General features: G+C 39.0%; 2 protein-coding genes across 4 annotated transcripts in view; one reads left to right on the plus strand and one right to left on the minus strand.

Annotated features, from left to right (window-relative positions):
- Window positions 1-914: 914 nt before the first annotated feature.
- LOC127528468 (protein ZBED8-like) lies at window positions 915-2,912 on the minus strand. Its single transcript, XM_051929354.1, is given in 4 exon segments — window positions 915-1,339; window positions 1,342-1,984; window positions 1,986-2,179; window positions 2,822-2,912. Coding segments are annotated over 4 exon segments (1,353 nt in total).
- Window positions 2,913-6,246: 3,334 nt separating this feature from the next.
- spidr (scaffold protein involved in DNA repair) overlaps window positions 6,247-19,804 on the plus strand; it is a 389,881-nt gene continuing 376,323 nt past the window's right edge. For all 3 annotated transcript variants that reach the window (XM_028803494.2, XM_051929096.1, XM_028803495.2), the window contains exons 1-2: window positions 6,247-6,436; window positions 12,548-12,706. In XM_028803494.2, coding sequence (XP_028659327.1) covers window positions 6,419-6,436; window positions 12,548-12,706 — 177 coding nt within the window. In that variant the 5' untranslated portion in view covers window positions 6,247-6,418. The remainder of the gene's footprint in view (window positions 6,437-12,547; window positions 12,707-19,804) is intronic.

Consider the following 19,804-nt stretch of genomic DNA (forward strand, 5'->3'; position numbering starts at 1 on the left):
AAACATATAACATTTTTATTTCTAAGAATGTTATTTTCAAGACACAGTGATGTATATAACTGTTAAAATCAAAGCCTGCACTGTTCAAATAACTGTCTCATAACAATACGTCTTTATCTAAGACAGCGTTTGCCGATTCATTTTACCCTCGCACGCCCTGTGACGGACGAGGCCGATTTCGCAACCCCTTGGTTTGAGAAGAAGTATGAAAAAACATGAGGTTAACACAGAAAAACAGATCACCAATTGAAGCTTTATAAATTATGGATACTTTATTCACAGCTAACAAGAGGGTGGAAAGAGCAGCCTTCCACACCTCAACCACACAAAAGTATGAAACGATACAAGTACATACATACAAGTATGAAACGATGTTCTTTATAAAGAAATTTATAGAAGGAATAAATAGGTTGAGAATTTTATGTTGTTTAGGTTCTTTGACTTTTCTCCTGCCTCTTCTTTGTAATTATCTCTTCGAAACGTGGTTCTTTATGTGTTAATGAAATGTGTAGGTCATTTTCGGGGTTCAGTGCGTTACGATATTTATTCTTCATGTGCAGTAGAGATGAAAATCCCGATTCACATAGCCAAGTGGTGGCAAATGGGACAAGGACTTTCAATGCTCTTTTTGCAAGAGTTGAATACCCAGTTTGAACACTGCACCAAAAGGTTTCGAGTGAACTGGACTCGTAAAGCAGCTTCATTGCTTGGCATGCTTGCATCTCAATTAAATGTTCTTTGTCTTCATCCTTATCTCTCATCTTTTCTAATTTGAAAGCAAAGGCGTTGACGATCCAGGTTTCTGATTCTTCCAGATCTCCCGGGCAGAAATAACCGTCAAATGACTATTTCAGGCTTTCCAGGTGCTGACTGATTTCTTCTTTGACACTGTCTTTAAAATTTAAGCTGCTGCACTACACAATGACTTCTTCCAGCAAAGGAAAATTAGCAAAATTATTATTCCGGATACGTAAACTCCACAACAACAACTTATTCCTGAAAGCACGCAGCTTGTCGCAGGCGGTCACAATATTCATTTCATTTCCCTGAATCGAACAATTCTTATCATTGAGATGTTGGAAAATATCTGCCAGGTATGCCAACAATGGTGTAAAATTAGGAAATTCGAAAGAATGCAGAAGGTCAGATTTCTGTTCTCGTAGAAACTCTTCGATTTCCTTTCTGAGCTGAAAAAACCTTGTCAAAACTCGACCTCTAGAAAGCCATCTGACCTCCGTATGAAACAGGAGAATAGAAGCATCATCATTAAGTTCACTATAAAACGCTTTCAACAACCTGTGATTCAAAGCTCTTCCACGAATAAAATTTATAATTTTAAAACACGATCCATTACATTTTTCAAAGTGACCGGCAAGGTCTTCGACACAAGAGCTTGGCGATGAAGGATACAATGAGTAACCGTCACCTCTGGTACTTCATTTCTTACAAGAGTAACAAAGCCAGATCGGTTTCCTAACATAACAGGAGCACCGTCAGTACAAATAGATCCGATAATTTGCAACGGAATCTCGTTAGTACTGAAAATACTTTTCACCGTATTGAAAACATCCCTTGCGGTTGTCGTTGTTTCGAGTGATTTGCAAAACAGGAATTTTTCCTCGATGCCATTCGCCTTTACATAACGAACGAAAACGATGAGTTGGCTACAATTATCGACGTCTGTCGATTCATCTAACTGAATTGAGCTCTTGACGGGGGAAGCTTTGATGTCCGAAACCACTTGATCGAGAATATCAGCGCCGATGTCATCAATCCTGCTTCGGATAACATTGTTTGACAGAGGAATCTGTTGAACTTTCCGTGCGGCCTCTGCACCCAGGATAGTCTTCACTATATGTAAAACACATGGTTTGATAAAAGTCTCTGCAACAGTGTGCAGCTTTTTCATTTTTGCCACTTCGTATGCAACTTTGAATGATGCCAGAAGCAGGGGCTTATCCACAGGAGCGAACCCTAACTTTCGGAAGTGTTCCTTTAATGTCGTAGCGTGCCCTTTTACCCTTCAAGGAATTAAGATCATTCCCTTCTCTGGTGTTTCCACCATGTTTAACTTGGAAATGTTCACCAAGCTTTGATGGTTTCAAGTTGGAATTGGAAAATATTGCATTGCAAAGCACGCACTGCGGTCTGTCTACTCCAGGGGTGTCGAACTCCAGGCCTGGAGGACCTCAGTGGCTGCAGGTTTTCATTCTAACCCTTTTCCTAATCAGTGACCAGTCTTCATTGCTAATTAACTCATTTGCCCTTTGTTTTAATAGCCCTGTTATTAAGGATTCAGTGCTCTGACTTGATTCATTTCTTCATTAAACGACAGCCAAACAGAAATGAGATGTGAAACGAGCCAACAGATGACCAGCTCTTCAAACTCCAACCAATTTCACTCCAACCAGTTTCTTAATGAGAAGCTAATTCTTGCTGTTAATTAAACTCGTTATTTAATTCCATGGCTTGTTGCTGCTTTTATTCTGCCAAAGCAGACATTTCCAAAGTTGTTGATTTTCTGTTTTTTCAAAGAATACCGTCAAAATGTTTTGGTGATCTGAGAGTTCAGCCTTACTGATACCTTCACCTTTCTTTATTTTCAGATACTGTGGATAGCTGGTCGTGTGGGCAGCTCGTTTTGTGTCGCATTATTGTTTTGCTGCTAATTAAGGAAAAAGAAACAACAAATGGGCCGAGTCAAGTTAATTAAAATTAAGGCAAATGAAGTTAATTAGCAGCAAAAAACTGGTCACTAATGAAGAAGATGGTTAGAATGAAAACCTGCTGCAACTGAGGCCCTCCAGGACCGGAGTCCAACACATGTGGTCTACTCCATCAATAATTGTTTTGGTAAAGCCATACTCAGTGTAATCCTCCTTCCATTTTCTAATTTTTTCGCGACTAGCCATGATTAAATGAACGGTAAAAAAAGTAAGTAAGAGCGAAGCGACGGTGACTTATTGAGGCAGGCAGGCGAGAGCACAATAGCACGCGGGCTCGATGTAGTGCCCGTCAAGTCGATCTAAAATGTGCGGTCAGATTCGAAAAAATATATCTTTTCAAGTTCTATTTGGATATAAGTTGGTTCTATTTAGTCGACAGAAATATCTTTGGTAGGAATGTAAGTTAAATTTAGTCTTTAAATTTCTATGGTGAAGAAAAATGTATGCTTATGGTTACTAAATTTAACTTACATTCCTACCAAAGATATTTCTGTCGATTAAATAAAACTTACTTATATTTAAAATTTAAATAGAACAGATACGATAGTTCATAATACCCACGCACGCAGCACTAAGTGCGCGTAAGAGCGGAAGTCATCCGTTGTAACAAGGAGCGTATTGCACTGATACGAAATGGCCTGCCCATTTAATTATTTAGGAATGGATAGATTAATTAAGATTTTGTACAAATAATGTTTTTCATTTTTCTTCCTCGATGGATTCTAGCACCCCCAGCAACAGTTGCTCGCACCCCCAAGCGGGAAGCGCTGATCTAAGAGTAGTTAATAAACGTTTACTCCCTCTAGTGGCCATTTAACAAAATGGAGAATTTACAGGAATTAAAGAATTTACAGTATAGTGAAAACAAAATCTCAGACGTGCTCAAAGCAGAGCCACCCTGGCCACCTGAGAATCCAAGTGGTCACTTAGCTTGCTTATCCTAGAAAACTCCCCCAGGTTTGGCAATTTCTCATGAGCCACTGTATTTCTGATACAGCAAATTCATTTGATATGGCAAATCTCCGCTGATCTCTGCATACCTGATTAAACACTTCCAGTTTCTGCCTTCTTGTGAGAATACTAAAATAAACCGTATTGTGAACTATGCTTTTATTAAATTTTGAAAATTTAAGAAATGTGCATAGGTGTTTGGTCTGTTTTTAAAGTTTTATGATTTTGTAGTACCCCCTGAATGGACCAGATTTAGACACAGTCAATAAATTGTCAAAATTCAACACGGCACATTCACAATGTACAATGATGAGAAAATTATTTTCCAGGTCTGAATTTTTACTTTTGTTTTGTGCTGCTTCCTCATTGTACAGGAGGCCTGAGCTCAAAGCATGACCCTGGAGTGCCTCTCTGGAGTCAGGGCATTCTTCACCTGCATGTGTGAGCTGTCCTCCAGATACCCTGATTTTCCTCTAAAACGGCAAAGATTTTAAACCAACTGGCAACTCTAAATTAAGACAGTATGAGTATGTCTGAGTGTTCTCTGAGATGGACTTGTACCCAGAGGCTCAATCCTTCTGCAGCCTGGAACTACATAAAGCAGTCTAGTAAAGGTGTGAATTCATTGTAGGTATACTGTATACAAGTGGAGCAATAAAGTATTCAGACTGCTTCCGTTTCTGCACACTTTATTGTGTTGTCATTTAATTTTAAATGAATTATAAATTTGTCATTTTGTTTAATCAGTCAACACCCAATAACCCATAATGACAAAGTGAAAGCATGTTTTCATAAAAATATGCACATTTATTAAAAATCCACAATGGAAATCTCTCATGTATTCAGTCCCTTTGCTGTGGCCCTTCAAATTGTGGTCAGATGCATCCTGTTTGCATTCACTTTGCTTGAGATATGTCTGGAACTTGATTAGAGTACACCTGCTGCAAATTAAATTTACAGAACATTGTCCAAAAAGGTACACACCTGTGTATATAAAGCTCCACAATTCACACTGAATTAAAAAAACAACAAGCCATGATGTCCAGGGACACCTCTGTGATAAATTTGTGGTTAGGTACAGATCAGGGCAAAGGTATAAAAACATATCTAAAGATTTGTGTGTTCTAAGGAGTACAATGGGCTCAATAATTTTGAAATGAAAGAATTTGGCTGTACATCCAAACTGAGTAACCAGGCAAGAGTGGCCCCAGTAAGTAGGGTGATCAAGAACCTAATGGTCACTCTAACAGACCTTTGGAAGTCTTCTCCTGAGATGGGAAAACCTGTCAGAAGGGTGACCATCTCAAGAGCACCCCATCAATCAGGAATTTATAGCAGAGTGACTAGATGGAAGCCATGCTTGAGTAAAAGACATATGAAAGTTTAAAGAGCAGTTTAAAGAAAAGGCTTTGGTCTTCTCACAACTGAACTACTGCAGCTCTCTCCTGGCAGAAATACCAGCATGTGCCACCAAGCTGTTGCAGATGATTGAAAATTCAAAATACTGCAGCATGTCTGGTGTTCAACCAGCCAAGGTTGAATTAATTTTTGGAGGAAAAACATATTTGATTTGATGTACTATAAAGTGCAGTTAAGGTCCATGAAACTAGATATGAATTCCACCGTTTGCTCTTTTGTCTTGTTAAAATGTGTTATTTTTGACAATCTGTCATTATCAGCAATTTCAAGCATACATATTTCAAGTTTGTGAAGGTTATACTGGCCGTAAATTTACACCAAAATGTCTACTTAAATTAAAAACACTGATATAAAAATTGAAACTATATCGTGTCGAGTATTAAAATGTATCAGACCTTGTTCCGTAAAGTGCCCCTTCTCGACGTTTCAGCCAGTGCCCACGAAAAGGTCTGTGCACTGCTAAAAGCAATTGTGACTGAAAAGTACATCTCTTTCATAATAACACAAAAGGAAAACTCAAAAATATACTTATTTTATTTGTATTGCTATTAAAGTCTTAACATCCGAGAAAAAATCGAAGAGAGCTAATTACACTTGGACTTAAGAGAAGTCCTCATTGTCCAAAAAATGACTACTTTTAAATATACACTTTTAAATATAATCAATCAAATCCTGCAGAGTAGTCTATCAATTTGGCTTGCCTTTCGTTGCATCGAGGTCAAAAATATAGGTATTTTTAAATGTATCTTTCAAAATAGGCTTTTCTTTAAATAAACCACAACCCCCAAATCCATACCCCTCAACCCACGCTCCAAAGCAACTTCTTCAACGTCACATCTACCTGTCGTATTTGTTATGAACAAAATCTGCGGGTCTATGTTCATTTAAGTCGGGAAAGCTAACAAGACAGATTTTATTTAAAGACTTAAAAATAAACTTGAAAAAGGTGACGTTTAGACACAAAAATAAAAGTGATACTGGGAAGAGGAATAGTAGACATCGCTAACAATACTTACTAGAAAATGAGCGAGCATGTGTACCTCCTGACCACAAGCACTAACTTGGTCAAACTTCAACTTCCAAGATTCAATGCGCGAGGGGCTAACGCCGCGACCAATTAGTGAACGCCTGCTAAAAAGTTCACCAATCAATGAACAGTTTAGCGCAAACGGCGCGGTGAGAGAACGAAGGGAAATCGAAGGAGCTGAAAAAAGTGTTCCTTTAGTCCTTCCGAAGAACACCGAATAATAATGTGTGTGGTACTTTGTTTTACTACAGGTACAGTCATGCGAATTTAAATAAATGTTCGTTGTGGATTTGGAATGGCTTCTTTCAGTAAGGTAAGTTGTGAATTTACCATAGCTCTTTTTAGTAAGCTAAGCTCACTGAAAATTTAAATACACTCGTCATGTTTAATAACGTATCTTAGAGAAAACTTTAATGTGTCGGCGACATGCATGTCTACTCAATAATCTGTGAGGAAATTTTACTTTACATTTCCTTAAAATGTCATCTGCCCAGCCAGTGGAGAAATAAACAGAAAAGTCAAGAGTTGCAACGCTAGCTGTGCGCGCGCACTGCACGAAGTAAACGTGGCTGCCTGCGGTTACGCGCCCGCAGTCTTGTTCCGCTCTACGGATGCGCCAGCGAAAAGATTCCGCACACTCGGGTCACTTGAGGATAGCATTAAAATTACACCATAAGCTGTGGTGACCATCTGGCTCTGGCATTTTTCTGATCAGGTTATCACGTTATTTCAAGCTCTAAACATATCCATGTATTTCTTATTTTCTATTTTCCTGTTTGTGGAATGGCTTTTGTGCCAGGAATATTTAAGAACACATTGGCCAATTTGCAGAACAGGTGGAAGGACAAAATGCATCTTGTAAAACTTGAGCTCCATGAAATAACAGATAGACAGACACTGGCCATGCTGCAAGGTAAATGTGGTCATCTCATCGTTATTTCCATTAATTTTTTTAATACTAGTTGCAATATCAGTTTTCATAATGTCCAGTTTGAAGTTTGAGTTCAAATGTATACAATTAACATTTTTCACACACATGACGCAATAGTACAATACTGAGAAAAACAAAAATGCAATACAGATATGGTCACCTGTTGGTTTAGCAGATCACACGTTGAGATTCACTGAAATAACTTTCCAATCTGATTTGTTAAAGAAATATTATGGCTAACAGTAGCCAGCCTGTTAGCAACCTAAATTAACCTATTCACAAACAATGATTAGAGAGATTAGCCTTCACTATCTGCGCAAATATTTAATGTTTCATTGATTGGTGCCGCACCTGAAAGTCATGTATTTTTTGTTTTTGCTGTCATTCCCTTCATAAAATTAGAAGAACACTGGTGACACTATGAGCAGGGAGAAAAGTGATCTGTTGAATATGCGTAACAGTTACTTGTGATACACGTTAAGATAGCTTAGCATTTTCAAAGTTTTGCTTTGTAGTTATTGCAGAGTTTTTAAACTTGTAATAAGGACTAGCAAACGTAACATTAAAAACACCGACAGTTCAACATAAAACTAAAACAAACAAGTTTGTAAAAAAAAAAAAAAAATGACCCAGAGGTAAACCAAATAAAACCCAACTACCAATCAAAATGAAAACATACTTTAAATTACAGTTTCTGATAAAAAGTCTATTAATAACACAATAAACAAAATGAATTGTTCTGATGCATGTCACCCAGGGAGTGCCTATGGGTGTTGCCTGGCTCTCTGCAGCCCATTATTCTAAAGGAGTATGGTGTGGGCCCCAGACACCACCACATTTGTAAATCATTTTTTAAGTATAGCTCCCAGCATAGCCCACTGCCTGCACATGCATCACAAAGGACATGGATGTGGCTTCATTGTATGATGTTAGTGGAGTGCTTGAAAACATCAAAACACTAAATAAAATATATTTTGGTATTAACAAATGGACCCACTCATTTCATCTTTGGTGTAGACAAGCCAAGTAGCTGCTTCGTTTAAAAATTGTATTTTTACTTGCTATAACTATTGTTAGGATGTGGGAGGAAACTGTGCTAAAGTCCTATATGTGTGACAATGAAGCTACTCGGGGAATGGATGGATGCTCATAGGGATATCTGTAGACAATTAGAAAATGAGTACAAAATCTCTGTTTGTTTATTAGCACAGTGTAGGACATGTTCATAAAGAGTGATTAATCTCGCCATCTATAAGTTAAACAGTTATAACTCGCATCTATTCAGTAATATGTGCTCTCAAAGCACACAAAAATATATTTCTGAGCAGACTCAGTAATGAGCCTTTTTTCTCTTTAATTAATTAATTTTTTTAAATAAGCATGATACCAGCAATCGCACGCTGACATTTCCTGACCATAAGTGCATTTCAGAAATGCCTTTTGCGGTTTTTTTTTTTACAAGAGGGAGCATTAGGAGCCATTTAATATGCAGTTTTCACTCACACTTTTATCATGTATTACTGTGCTTTCTGAAGTCAACTTGCAATCACACATCAGTGAAGTACCGACTTTCACTTTGGTATTGATACTGGTTTAAAAAAAAATAATAAAAGCTAGTACCGTTAGGATTTTGGCATTTTGGTGTTTACTTGGTACCGAAATTTTGGTTCTAGTGACATTCCTACACTCCTACCAGTGTTTTTACCAACATTTCCCTAGGGTTGGTGTTTCACATATGTAGGAGAAAAGTGATCTTGCACCACTTCTACACGAAGGATCTTGATTTACCTAGAAAATAAGGCTCATCCTTACCCATGTGACAAGGTTAGCAATCCACTTCAGAATTCATTGGCCTCTTGTCAGTGATGTAATAGTCAGTGAGATCATTCATGAATGCTGTTATTGGTGGTTGCTGTACACCCAGCTTTGACAGCACCCCCTGGCTCTCCACTACAGAGATGGTTAGAGTTGAAGAGGAAAAAAATGGTTGTGCATGGTGGTTAAGGTCTTTGATAATAATGTTTGCTTTTCTAAGGCAATGTGTGATAAATATGACCTAAACAGAAGGGAGAAGTGTACCAGTAATATTCCAAGCCAACACCAGTCATACGCTCAGATAAAGAAAGAGTAGTTCATGGGACTCTGCACATTGCTTTGTGTGTTGAATGTGTTAAAGATTAGTATGATGGAGGAAGTGATGCAGCAAGTCTGCACTTGCTGAGGTCTGCCAGTTAGGAAGTCCAAAATGTAGCTGCAGAGTGTGGTACAAATTCTCAATTTTAGTTGCTTGGTGATTAGCTTTGATGTTGCAGTAGTGTTAAAAGCTGAGCTATAGTCTTTGTAGCTGCATTTACCCAAAATTACCAAAGTTCTGCAGCTTTAGTTTGCTTCATGGGATTCTGGCAACTGCTTGACGCGTTGAAATGATTTCACAGACAAAATATCTTCATTTTTAAAAGCTTTAGTAAAAAATCAAGGTAAAATGGTTTATACAACAATACAGAACAAATTGATATAACAAAGAAAAGCTCTGTTTAAAGCTTATATATCTTGTTTCATTCTTTAAGTTTGCTCATACAATTGAACCATTTTTAAACGTTCAGAAAACTGTATGTTTATCCCATTTACAAACTGTAAATGGGTCTTTCAGTCCATGCTAGCTATGAGCCTATTTCAAAACACACACTGACTCAATTAACACACTGCATTACAGATATAACTAAGAAAGTTCTATCTCATATTAACTTACAGGGGGTGAAAGGCTATACCATAATCTATAGCTATGAAAGAAAATTATATTCTATTTAAATTAAGCAAACACTAATATGACTTTAACTTAAAGCATTAACTTTCTAAGATTGACTCTTACAGTCTTTAAACTGTAGCATTGTTTTTTATTATGTGGATATGTTAGTGTGATATAAAATGCAAGGGATATACAATCCTTTGTGAACTGTGTGTTGCTGCATTAATAATACATTTTATTTGCATGTTATCTTTCTCTTGCTGAAGGTTGGTTGAGTTAGCATTAATCCATGTTACTAACCGAGAATGGTAAACCGGATGGCATGGACGCAGGTTTACTAACTAAACCGGATGGCATGGATGCAGGTACACGGCGATGGGACCATGAGACGTACTGTGCAGGCGCGTACAGCGCACATCTCATAAACTGCAATCGAAGTCGTATCCACCGCGAACGAAGGACTCACGGCCCAAAAACGTAACAGCTCAACTGACGTGAATGAGAAATGAAGCAACAAGGCGCCCATAGCTGACGACTACCGCCACGCCAAAAAGAGGATTCTGCGCTGCAGCCCGGATTCAAACGGAAGAGGCTACGGCAGCCCCACAGGTCCACAAAGTACGAAAGGCGCATGCGTCACCGCCATATTGTGAGTGGCACTACTGCGGAGTGAAGTTAGGAGTAATGTGCTCCTTGGGATTGTACAAACCGCTGAACGCTTTACACTGAATTCAAACACAATACAGCTCAACGATACAAACACGAGCTCACCTGGATAAGATCAATGAACACAGGCGCCTACAACGCGCGTCTGAAACTGCGGAAGCACAGCAGACATGGGTTCAAAACGAACAAGCGAGCTCATCATATAAGAGCTCACCCCTCAAAAAACACTCAGTCATGTAGTACACACAGATCATGTGCTCTCAGCACATATAAGGCGTATAAGGACAATACGGAGAATAGAGACCCAAAGGCGTTGCAGAGAGAAAAAGGCAGATAAGATATTATGAAAGCAGTGGAATTCGAAAGGCTCCAACAAACGATGGAGCTATACACATGCAGAGAAAGGTACAGAATATGAAAGCAGTAAAATCCAAAGGTATTGGAGCGTCCCAGCCAGGTTGAGGGCTTTTTGGTTTTAAGTCACTGTTACGTCCGATTGAGGGAGGGCGGAGTTCAGCACGGAAGACTGATAGCGGGGTATTGATTAAAGCGGTAAGGGGGGGCGTTGGAGAGGGTGCTAGAAAGGTGTGTTTGGGGTTAGGAAGTCGGCGATTGTTCAAGTAGAACTTTTGTGACATTTTATCATGTCGGTCGCTACAGTATCAAAGAAAAGATCGCATTACCGCAAAAAAAAGGTGATTAATCATCAGAGCCAGGGGTAATTGAAAAAATAGCAGGACAAATCGAGGTCAGAAATAAAAGGCAAAGAGTAAACAACAAAATCTTTTCGCATTTGCATCATTCAATGCACAAAACGTGCATTTCGCCATATTGTGACTGGCACTACTGCGGAGTGAAGTTAGGAATAATGTGCTGCTTGGGATTGTACAAACCGCTGGACGCTTTACACCAAATTCAAACACAATACAGCTCGACTAACGGAAATAGCAAATAAAACAAATGTGCTGCTTGGGATTGTACAAACCGCCGAACGCTTTACACCAAATTCAAACACAATACAGCTCAACTAACACACGGCCCCAGAAACATGAGCCCACCTGGATAAGATCAATGGACGCAGGCACCTACAACGCGCGTCTGAAACTGCGGAAGCAAAGCAGGCACGGGTTCAAAACGAACAAGCTCGACTGACAGATATACAAACATGAGCCCGCCTGGATAAAATCAATGAACACAGGCGCCTACAACGTGCGTCTGAAATGCCGCCGGCAAAGCGGGCACGGCTCCAAAACAAACGAGCTCGACTAATGTATTTCAGGATACCCAATGCCGGGGGTAGGCGAGCGAAGCGAGCAGGGGGCAGAGCCCCCTTGTAAAAAATAATGAAAAACATGAACCACAGAAGGAATAATAACAGAATCAATAAAAATAAACTTATAAAATTGATGTCAAAATGGAAGAACAAATACTGATTTTAGAATAAACAACGGATATCAGATTCCAAGGATTAAGAATGAAGGAATGATAAAAAATGAAATATATTCAAAACAGCGTTGAAGGAAGAGTGTTAAAGGCAGCTTTGGATATATTGGAGTAAAGAATTCCAGAGTTTAGGGTCCCTGGCACTGAATGACCTGCCACATAAGGAAGAGAGTTTGTTCTGAGGGACCATAGGACCTGAGTGTTCTGGAAGGTCTTAAGGGTCAAGGAGGTCATCTGCCTACAACCACTTGCTGTAGGCCAGTGTTTAGTAAAACCATATGGACACAGAAAGATTGAGTGATAGGCTTGAACATAGTTTCATGGAACTATGAGGCAACAGCACAAACCACTGTGCTGCCCCAACTCGGTTCAGTTTACTATTATACTGTACATTCTTAAGAAAATTTGTGTATTTGATGGATTTACAAAGTTACACACTTCATCAAGTTTTTTGTGACTTGTAGTTCAGCTAAATTCTTGGTGCCCGTGGTAACAAAGGTTGCATTTTGCTAAGTAGCCATGAACTCATTAGTTGTGTAAAATTGTCTTGTACTATTTGGAACTAGTTGCATGAATTAGACATTTAATTTGGTATTTTGTTTTGGTAACCAATCAGCAATTTTTTCTGTCCTTTTCAGCGCAAGAGGAAATCTTTAGAAGCAGCATGCGCCTTTTTCCCCGATGACACAGAAGCTGCATTCAGAAAAGCAAGAAGTGAGTCACAAGATACCCATTCAGCCCCATCAAAGATTTGGCAAAAATGTGGAGACGGATTTCAAGAATTATCAACGGCAACAGTAAGATCTCCATTTTTTTCCCAAATGTGCTTTATGATAGTATTGGCAGCACATTTCCATTGTTGATCTATTCAGATGTTGGCAATACTATTTCATGCTAGAAATCTAACTTTAAAGGTTTTTAAGTAATTTTATTCCTACTTTCAGTAGTGTTAAGGATTTTGAAAATTACATTCTATATACTAATTATAAAATCATGCTTTGCATCATTATTTGGATTATAACATGATTCTTAAAAACAAACAAAATGCTCTGTATACACTGGCAATATGGCAAATGGTTTAAATGGTAAATCGTGAGAAAGACTCACCCTAAAATGGTTTAGGGTCCAGGACAACTCGCCCAGTCCAAGGGCCATAAAAATAAATATGACATGCATAAGGGTAATCTGTCAGTTTTGCAATCCGAATTTAAAGAGTTAGATGACAGGCTGAAAAGTAGAACCCACAAGGTAATCTTCTTTGAAATTTTACCTGTGCCACACACCAGCTGATGTAAGATAGAAGAGATTAGAAGGTTTAATGTGTGTCTCAAATCTTGGTGTAGGGTAGAAGTATACAGGTTTTTTGGGGCACTGGTACTCCATTTGAAACAAATGTGAGCTGTTCTGCCACGATGGGTTACATCTGAACCGCAGAAGCACCAGTGTGTTGGGAAGGCATAAGAGTTGGCTAGATGAGGATTGTTTAAACTAAGACATGGGGAAGCAGAGGGTTTAGGACAGGCCAGGTTTAGAACTGTACATGAAGGAATACACTATTGTATAAACATCCCAGTGTATAGTAATGTAAATTCAAACCCAAAGTTTAAATGCAAAGGTAAAATGAGTACAGTGATCCCTCGCTATATCGCGCTTCGCCTTTCGCGGCTTCACTCTATCGCGGATTTTATATGTAAGCATATTTAAATATATATCGCGGATTTTTTGCTGGTTCGCGGATTTCTGAGGACAATGGGTCTTTTAATTTCTGGTACATGCTTCCTCAGTTGGTTTGCCCAGTTGATTTCATACAAGGGACGCTATTGGCAGATGGCTGAGAAGCTACCCAACTTACTTTTCTCTTTCTCTCTCTTGCTCTTTCTCTGATCCTGACGTAGGGGGTGTGAGCAGGGGGCTGTTCGCACACCTAGACGATACGGACGCTCGTCTAAAAATGCTGAAAGATTATCTTGACGTTGCTGCCTTCTGTGCAGCTGCTTAGTGAAGCGACATGCTGCACAGTGCTTCGCATACTTAAAAGCTCGAAGGGCACGTATTGATTTTTGCATGTTTGTTTTTCTCTGTCTCTCTCTATCTCTCTCTCTCTCTCTCTCTCTCTCCCTGCTCCTGACGGAGGGGGTGTGAGCTGCCGCCTTCAACAGCTTTGTGCCCCGGTGCTTCGCATACTTAAGACCCAAACAGCCCTATTGATTTGTTTGCTTTCTCTGTCTTTATGACAGTCTCTGCTCCTGAAGCACACTCCTTTGAAGAGGTAGAAATGTTTGCATTCTTTTAATTGTGAGACGGAACTGTCATCTCTGTCTTGTCATGGAGCACAGTTTAAACTTTTGAAAAAGAGACAAATGTTTGTTTGCAGTGTTTGAATAACGTTCCTGTCTCTCTACAACCTCCTGTGTTTCTGCGCAAATCTGTGACCCAAGCATGACAATATAAAAATAACCATATAAACATATGGTTTCTACTTCGCGGATTTTCTTATTTCGCGGGTGGCTCTGGAACGCAACCCCCGCGATGGAGGAGGGATTACTGTAATACATTAAAAATAGCTTGCCTTAAATGGTAGAACTATCAAAAGTGAAACAAGTGAGCTAAAGTTGTATGTTGTGGAGCATAATTATAATATCATAGGAATAACAGAAATCTGTATAAATAAAAATAGATGTATATCCCTTTATGTTAAAATCATATATATTTTTAGGAAGGATAGACACAATATAAAAAGGAGCTGGGGTTGCTGCTTATGTCAATCAGAAGTTAAATGCACATCCTCTTCAATTGGACGATGAGCCGCATCTTTGCACAGACATCCAGCTTCGTTTGGAAAGCATTAGGGAAAGAGGCCTTATTTCTGGAGTGTGTTAGTGACCACCCAATGCAGACAGTAATGTCAATACACATATTTTTACCAATATTAAAAAGGTAAGTTTACAGGGGGTTATTATAGTCATGGGGCGCTACCCGAATATTAACTGGGATAACCTTGCAAATAGTGGAGGATTTTTTAAAAGGAATCGGTGACTGTTTTTTTAACACAGTATGTTAATGCCCCAAAGTGGTGAAAATCCTGTCTTGATTTAGTATTCTGTAATAATCAGGATAGAATTCAGGGTGTAGAGATGATTGGACTGCTAGGGTCAAGTGACAGTAATATTATACAATTCTCAATGTTTTGGAAGAATGCACATACAAAGACTAAAACTGTTAAATTTAACTTTGGTAAGGCAAATTTTGAGCAGATGTGGCAAACTCTAAGGAGAGTAGACTGGAACAAGCTTTTCAATATGGAGACAGTTGAGGAGCAGTGGAATAGGTTTAAGAACATTTTACTTATAATGCAGGACCAGTACATCACTACATTTTGAATTAGTTGGAAATGTATTAACTTTCCAAAGTGGGTTAACAAAGATATAAAAAAGAACCTGCAAAGGAAAAAATCAGGTGTATAAGATTAATAACTCCAGTGTGAATTGTAGGTCATGTAAAAGGCGCTATATAGTGCCCGACCCGGCACAGACTCACGCAGAGGCACGTACTTTAATAAAAGGTACTTTATTTCTTCCTCAGCCGTGGGGCACGCCTTCTCCGTGTCCCACAGGCCCAACACAGTCCCAAAAGCACTTCAAATCCAAATAACTCACACTTCTCTCCACCTCAGCACCACCACTCCTCCTCAGGCTTAGTCCTCTTCCTCCCGACTCTGGCTCTCTCGAGTGGTGGTGGCTGGCCTTTTTATACCCCACCCGGATGTAGTCCAGGTGCTTGGTCACCTGGGCCTAATTGCATTTCCGGGTGGGGCTGAGGAATTGACCAGCCGGGCTGGTAAGTCCACGCAGCTCCCCCTGGCAGCCATCCAAGCCCCCAACCAGGCTCTGGAGGACTCCATGTCCCATGGAGCCTTGCGCCAGGTTGGGGAATCATCGTCCACCAGGGAGGCTGCCACCAAGCGTCCCGGGGGAGGTACTGAGCTGCCCATGGTGGCTCCCCTGGAATAGATGCAGCAGGGGCGTCCCTGCCGGGCATGGGACCCGGCTGTCCTTCACAGTCATATGAGAACATGAAGGCAATCATTAAGAATGATATTTGGGAGGCTAAAAGGCAGTTAGAGATGAGTATAGCAGATTTGACGAAAGATGACCTATAGAGATTCTTTCAGTTTAAGTAGTAAAAGAACAGTCACGGTGGAGGTAAGGTACATCAGGAATAGTAAAAGAGAGTTAAAAAAATACAGTGAAATAGTAGATGCTTCAAACTCACATTTTCCTGAGGTCTTCGCATGTGAGCAAGTAGATAACATCCCAGCAGCAAAAAGGGACTACTAAGGAAGTACTGAGTGATTTTGAAATTTGACAGGGAGAAGTACTGCTTGGATTAAATAGACTGAAATCAAACAAATCGCCAGAACCAGAATATATTTATCCTTGAGTTCCTGAGGAGGTTGGCAAGTACACATAAATCCTTGATGCATATTTTTAGGAAGTCACTGTGCACTGGGGAAATTCTGAAGGACTGGAAAATGACAAATTATTATCCCGTTGTATAAAATGGGTGACTAGGCAGATCTAAGCAGCTGTAGGCCAGTAAGGTTAATATGCATCACAGGTAAATTAAAGGAAGAAATCAGTAAGGGAAAGATTGAACAACATATGACAAGAACAGGAGTTTTACTGAACAATCAGAATGGGTTCAGAAGAGGTAGGTCATGTCTTACTAACATGCTGGAATTCTATGAGGAAGCAACAAAAGGGTATCATCAAAGTGGAGCATATTGTATTATTTATCTGGATTTCAGAAAGCACATGAGAGTGCCACATGAGAGATTGTGTATCAAACTGAAAAAAGTGGGAGTGCTGGGTGTAGTTTGTAGATTGGGGCAAAACTGGCTCAGACACCGGAATCAGAAGGTTGCGGTGCAAGGAACCTTCTCAGTATTGGCTAATATAAAGAGTGGTGTTCCACAGGAGAGGGTGCTAGTGACACTGATTTTTAAAAAAAATATAAATAAATAAATAAATAAATAAATAAATAAATAAATGATTTGGGTAGGAATATAAAAAACACGCTAGGTGGATTGGCAGAACATCTTGAATCTATTGATTCATTACAGAGGGACTTGGATAGCATAGAGGCTTGAGCTGATTTGTGGCATATGAAATTTAATGTAAGTAAATGTAAAATATTAAATGTAGGAAGTAAAAATTTTGGTCTGAACATACAGTGGAAAGTCTGAAAATTGAAAGTACAACTAAGGAGAAGGATTTAGGAGTCTTAGTGGACTCAACATTATCAACTGCCAGACAGTGTTCAGAAGCCATTAAGAAGGCTAATAGATTGTTAGATAGTATAGCATGATGTGTAGAGTACAAATCCAAGAAGGTTATACACAAGCTTTATAATGCACTGCCAAGGCCTTACAAGGAGGATTGTGTGCAGTTTTGTTCTCCAGGCTACAAAAATTACATAGTAGCTCTGGGAAAGTCCAGAGAACAGTGACTGGGCTGATTCCTGGACTACAGGGGATGGATTTTGAAGAAAGATTAAAATAGCAGAGCCTTTTCAGTTAAAGCATAATGAGATTAAGAGGGGACATGATTGAAGTGTTAATTATGGAGGGAATTAGTATAGTGGATTGAGACTGCAGGTTAGGTCGACTGCTGATTCTAAATTGTCCCTAGTGTGTGCTTGGTGTGTGTGTGTCCTGCGGTGGGTTGGCGCCCTGCCCGGGATTGGTTCCCTGCCTTGCGCCCTGCGTTGGCTGGGATTGGCTCCAGCAGACCCCCGTGACCCTGTGTTCAGATTCAGCTGGTTGGAAAATGGATGGATGGATTGAGACTTTTTTTTTTTTTTTAAATGAGGTCATCCAGAACATGGGGACACAGTTGGAAACGTGTTAGGGGTAAATTTCACACAAACATTAGTAAGTTTTTCTTTACACAGAGAACCATAGACACTTGGAATAAGCTACCAAGTAGTGTGATAAACAGTAGGACTTTAGGGACCTTCAAAATTAGAATTGATGTTATTTTAGAAGAATTAAGTGAATAGGACTGGCAAGTTTTGTTGGGCTGAATGGCCTGTTCTTGTCTAGATTGTTCAGATGTTCTAATATGCTGTGTGTATATCTATATCTGTAGAGAGATGTTTTTTCCGATACACCTATTATACATAATTTATACATATCATGCATATATATTCATATGTTGGTGTGCACTTAAGATCAGACATTATCAAATATGTGAAGCACATACTAAAACTGACTTTCTTCTGAACTGGAATTGTCACATAATATTTGGCCATGTAAGTAAGCAGGGATGCGTAAATGCACAGGGCATGTATTTGTCTTTTAACACAACAGATTGCACCCTTAATTGTGAGTGAATGTTTGTATTTGGGGTGAGGGGAGAGTATACTCTATACAGAGATCTATATTCATTGTTAGCAGAACACAAATGTTCTAATCATTCTGAATTCTTGATTAGCATTTACAAACAGCCATGCAGCTCCCCCTTTAACCTACACAAAGAGAAGCAACTCAGAAATCCATTCTTTCACCATAATGAACTGCCACTCTCTGCTGACCTAGATCACTCTTAAATGAAATGCTGCTAATAAGGAATAACAGAATTCACTGTACAGCTTTTGATCAGCGATAAATAACAAACAATTCATGGGATGAGTAAGTGATCCCTCTTGTCAGACATAGGCATTAAAGACAAAAATATGTACAGCTTTCCTAACTTTCACTGCAGTGAATCTTCATATTAAATGTTCATAATATGACTTTCTGCTACTTCCATTTCAAATACAAACAATCCATTCAGTCAGTTATATTCAGATATAATTGTTTCTAAAAATATATTAGGCACATGAGTCTCTTTTTGTTAAAGGGTTTTGAAAGTAAAGTTAGTAAATTGCGATTTAATCAGTTTGTGGTAAACCTTGTAGATTTTCCCCTCCATTTCAATGGCTGTGAAGAAGTTTCCCAAACTAGGTCAGGCTAAAGTCAGTTGAAATTGAAATATGGAATTGCATGTTTCAGCTTACTAATTATGTTTAATGACACACAGCAGTGAATATATTAATAAATACTAAATCTTCACATTACCACAGTTTTTTGTGTATAAAAATATGTAAATACATAGCCTTGTCAGAAAATCGCATTAACAAAACAAAGCTGGTTAACAGTAAAAGAAAGAACATCAAAAATGCCAGTTATCAGCGTCCCTCCAAAGAACTTCATTTGGATTTTTATTAAACCTTACCCATTTTTTCCATATTGTTAATGATCACACAGTTCTTATTGTTCTTAAGCTTGTATTGTGTGTTACAAGGAAAATATTACAGCTTTAAACAGATTCAGCTCTAGATCAGACCAAGCAGTCAAACATTGTCTTGCTATGCTAACATACATGCTTACATGATGAAGCACTGGATGTGGTTGCGTTGATTTTTTTTTTTCTTTGGAGCTGGTGTAGAACAAAGCTACAGTCTATTCAGTAGGGTATCATTTAAGGTGGGAATTTCTAAATTGAATTTTAACAACATTCAGAAAGGAGACATCATATACAGCATCCTATGAGACTACTGGTTTAGTCTCGATCATTAACTCACTCTGTGATCCTGAGCAAGTCACTCAGTGTGCTGGTTCTGCTCATGTTAACTATATCTGGAACAATTTACTATAGTCCTGTAGCTGTAAAATTCAATGGAATTTTTGAATCTTGCTGTTCAAATTTTAAACAAGGCGGTTAATCCACATTTAGAAACTGTGATAACAAAAAATATTACTAAGTTCTGACTGCTTAGTCAAGGCTTGTAGTTAAAATTCTGTTAGTGAATCTGAGCTAGTAAAAATTCAAATGATTTGCTAGCACCATCAC

This window comes from Erpetoichthys calabaricus, chromosome 6, assembly GCF_900747795.2.
Source record: "Erpetoichthys calabaricus chromosome 6, fErpCal1.3, whole genome shotgun sequence".
NCBI classification, from domain to species: domain Eukaryota; kingdom Metazoa; phylum Chordata; class Cladistia; order Polypteriformes; family Polypteridae; genus Erpetoichthys; species Erpetoichthys calabaricus.